This window comes from Lycium barbarum, chromosome 7 (genome assembly GCF_019175385.1).
Source record: "Lycium barbarum isolate Lr01 chromosome 7, ASM1917538v2, whole genome shotgun sequence".
Taxonomy (NCBI): domain Eukaryota; kingdom Viridiplantae; phylum Streptophyta; class Magnoliopsida; order Solanales; family Solanaceae; genus Lycium; species Lycium barbarum.
The window spans coordinates 1,427,940-1,432,265 of record NC_083343.1 but is presented as its reverse complement, the minus strand read 5'-3'; the positions used below and the strand labels follow the sequence as shown (position 1 = coordinate 1,432,265).

The 4,326-nt window shown below is 33.1% G+C and overlaps 1 protein-coding gene across 1 annotated transcript; it reads right to left on the bottom strand.

Moving 5' to 3' along the window:
* Window positions 1-2,449: 2,449 nt before the first annotated feature.
* On the bottom strand, window positions 2,450-3,925 carry LOC132602038 (uncharacterized). Its single transcript, XM_060315062.1, has one exon. The coding sequence runs from the start codon at window positions 3,876-3,878 to the stop codon at window positions 2,925-2,927; it is 954 nt and encodes a 317-aa protein (XP_060171045.1). The 5' UTR covers window positions 3,879-3,925; the 3' UTR covers window positions 2,450-2,924.
* Between the last annotated feature and the right edge of the window lie 401 nt (window positions 3,926-4,326).

Here is a 4,326-nt window from a genome sequence, read left to right as displayed (position 1 = left end):
CGTTGCTGGTGGCGAAGCAACGAGTTTGTGTCGCGTGGTGGTGGAGGTTCCGGCTTGAAGGAGAAAAAGGGGGAAAGAGGAGGAGGGCGGCGGTGTGGCGGCTGTTTTGGGAGTAGGAGTGGCGGCTGTTTGGTTGGAGAGGAAGAGGGAGTTGTGGGGCAGTAGGGGTTCACGGCTGGTGGTGGAGAGGGGTGTGACGGAGTTCGCCGGAGCTCCAAGCTCTGGCATGGAGGGTGGCGGCGGCAGCTTTTTAGAGAGAAGTGAGGAGATGAAAAAAAATGTTTTAGAAGAGAGAGAGGGGCTAAATTTGAAAATTAAGTGTATAAAAATTAGAAATGCCCCCTCCCTTTTACTTATTATATAAAATGACCCCATTTGTTATCCAAAAAATAAAAGAGTGCACCTCTTTGTCCCCTCAATGCTTATTTTAATCTTTGGGTTATTGTCCAATGAGGATTTCACCCTTTTAACCAATGTATAAAAATTTATTAATCAATGGATCAAGAACCCAATTCATCACCTCAAATGTCAACTTTTAAAAAGGTGAGGAGACCTTGACTTGACCGAATTTTTGTTCTGCGTTTAAAAATTAGTTGCTCCGATTTTCTCTGCACTGTCGGACTGTACTAAAATATAGTTAATTAATACATGTATAAATATTAACGTAAGTATAAAATATAAATATCAATGTATAAGATACAAATATCCGAATCTCTTAACCTTATCTAACCGTATCTAACTTCTTTTTATGCTTTTATTGAGCCGGGGGTCTTTCGGAAACAGCCGTCCTACCTTGGTAGGAGTCAGGTCTGCGTACACTCTACCCTCCCCAGACCCTACGATGTGGGATTTCACTGGGAGGTTGTTGTTGTTGTTTGTAATGTATAAGATACAAAAATGCACTGCTATAAAATTAAAACAATTATTAATTGCACAAAAATGGTAGTATTACGCTGTACATGTGCAAAATAATGATTCTTGGAAAATGACAATAAATTGATAAAATTCTTAAAATAAGGATAATCATCAATAAATTGTTGAAAAAATGTAAAAATGTGTAAAAAAATGTATTTCGTGCTCATTAAGAAATCAGGGCCCCCAAAACGTTAATTTTAAGCACGTCGAGCCAAAATTAGGTGTCAACAAACATATATGTATTGAACTTTACGGTGGTTTGACTTTTTCATATGGGAGCCTGGGTTGCTGCTGATTCGGAAGAGTCCTTACTAGACATTGGTAGCTTTGCCTTCGATTATCTGAGCATGGCAGTGCAATAACTGAAGCTGAGTAGTGGAAGGGTCATGAAAATTGAAGCCTCTCTCTACTAACTTCAAAAGCCAGGATCCCTCTGTGTGAGTCTTCCATTTCTAGATTTCAATACTTATTGACAAATTGACTGGCTAAAATTCCAAGCACTTTTGAAGTGGTTAATCTCTCACCTTAAAGTTGAGTGAAGCTACAATTATCCTCCTTTGCTCAAGGAAGGCACAAACATTGTTTTGTTGCTCCAAATGCCGCTGCTATTGTGTCTTTGTGCTCAAATCTTGATTCTTTTTTTTTTTTTTGGGTTGTCTTTTTCAGTTCTTAAGATAGATTTCTTTATAGGTTCAACTTATTTTGTAAAGATTCGTCTTCCATGTATTAAAATATTTTGCAATAGTTGTTGTGAGTTCTCCTAAGCATTTGCATTTTTGTATTCTTTACTCTTTCATATACATCAGTGTTGTACAACTTTTTTCAGGTGATATTGCTATTCTAACCTTCACTTGGGCCCGTGCAGTGCACGGGCAACCCCTTCTAGTATAACTTTAAAATGGCAGTAATATAAGAGAATAATAGTCTGAATTGATTTTCTTTATTCTTTTTCAATATTCAATATTTCTTTATATCTATATATATATATATATATATATATATATTTTTTTTTTTTTTACTTTATCTTCATTTATTGTTTTTTTGTTTCACTTTTGTTTTGGTTAATCTTGTCCTATCATCTTTAGTATCCACTTCACATGCTGATACTTAACTGCTAGTTTTCCTTTTTATTTTACTATAACTTTCATTCAAATATTCGTTATTGTTGCTACAACTGTTATTGTCATTGTTATAGTAATTAACATCTTAAATTTTGTTTTATTTACCAATTAAAAGAGTTAGAGAAGCTAAAAAGGAAAGGAAAAGAAAAGTCAAGGGGACATGGGCCAAGTCGTTAGTCCATTAGTCAAGACCCGGGCCCATCAAAATTTAATTTGAATAAGACAAGACATTATTGAAATTCGACCCTTAATTTGAGCTTGATGAAAATTATTATGAGATTGAGTTTCGTGGTTCACTACAAATGCTATTTTAGTTATACGATATTTTCCATAAGAGATTACTAAAGATAACACAGGAAATTGCTAAATAAATCAGTAAAAGTCTTTTAGAAATTATTTTCTTTCGGTTCAAATTGTAAGTGATCACAAGAGATTATGCTCTCAATATTTATCCGAATAACCGAGACATTTGACTCTACAGAAAGAATTTTAAGATCCGTAATAGACCTCGAATTTGACCCTACCTTCCATGTTTCTCCGGACACCTCGGTATTGGTAAAAGTTTATGTATACCAAACTAATAGATGTGTATGACTTTATATGTATTTTCATACATACTATTCTCATTTAATCATGATTAATTATTGAGTGTTGCTCGAATGTCAGTGCCCTTGTCCCCACACCAGCTTGCTCTTTCAGCAAGTCAATACGAGCTGATGATTTGCATTTACTAGAAATTGTTAGTTGAAAACCAATAATTGCAACGATCGAAATAGACTAACTTTTTTCTTTATTTTGTGTAGGACAGAAACGTAATCAATATGAGCTCTTGTGCATGCTAGGAATTCCTCAGTGAAAACCAACAATTGCATTAATGATCGAACTAGACTAGTTTGCATCATCAATTATTAATGGAAAATTAGAGATCTTGCTATAGTCGATACTTCCTTGCAATTCAATAATCTCTTCTTCCCCTTTTCTCTTCTTGCAATGAAAATATAGAACTGTATAATTCACAAGCTCGAACACCTTCAATAAACAAGAACCATTCACCAAAATCAACATTGAAATATTCTTGTTAACAATCCATTTCTCATCTTTAACAATCCTAGTACCCACAAAAATAATTAAAGCCAATAAGTTGAACACAATGTTTAAAATAAACCCTTTCATCTCATTGCCCTTAATTATTTTTCCAGCTTTTCCAAGAGCCATAACTCCATAATAACCTTCTTCAACAATTGAAACCACTAAGGCCAGCACCCAAACGACCGATAAATATAGATAGAAAATATACGCGAATATTGCGAAAATAATAACCATTGAAAAATCATATAAGTTAGAGGTAGCCAATAAAGGAGTTGCCATGGATAAACAAAAGAAAAAATATCCAATAACAAGAATTGTAGTGTAAAACATTGTGAAAAATAACCTTTTGTATGATCTTAAAATCTTGATACCTAAATCTTTGAAATTTAAGGTTTTATCATGGTATGATGTAGAAGAAATTAAGATTATTGTGCTAGTAGAGAAAATTGAGATGATGAAATAGGACAAGATGAATGAAAAATCAATGGCCAAAACAAGTTTAAAATTTTCTTTAATACTAGAAAGTAGATTACCTAGTGAAGAACCATTTGTACTAGAAATAGGAATGAGGGATTCTTTAATAAACATGTCTCTTAACAAAGAATCAGAAGTGAATTTGAATATCAGGAAGAAGATTGATGTCAAAATAAGGTAAAACATGGTTATTAATCCCATGATTTTACCATTTTTTGGAATAAGTTGGATGGATTCCCTAAGAATCCCTACAAAACTGAAAAAATTGTAATGCCCCATTGTTTGATTCTTCAAATTTTTGGGATTAGGTATGATAGTGAGTTTGGTTTTTTGAAGTTATAAGCATTTGAAGATTTGCAAGTGTAAAGCTTTTGAAGTAGTCAATGGAAGTAGAATTATGTAGCCTTATTATTTTATTTTGCTTATACGAGGTCTTCCTTTGAAAGTATTTGCCTTAATTTATTTACTAGGTATTTGTTTGCAACTGTTAAAATACAATAAATTGACCATTGGAATTTTTAATGGGGTCTTTTAACATTTTTAGCCAGCTGGCTAAAAAACTTTCGTTTGATTGTTCAACCATAATGTTTGTAGTCGTCGTTGGTGTATAAATAAATATGTAAAATTTAAGGGTGGAGTTAGGCTTTTGGTTATATTTCTCTTAAAAAATCATTAAATATGTAAAAATTATTAATTTACAATCTAATAACTTAAAAAGATTAGGATT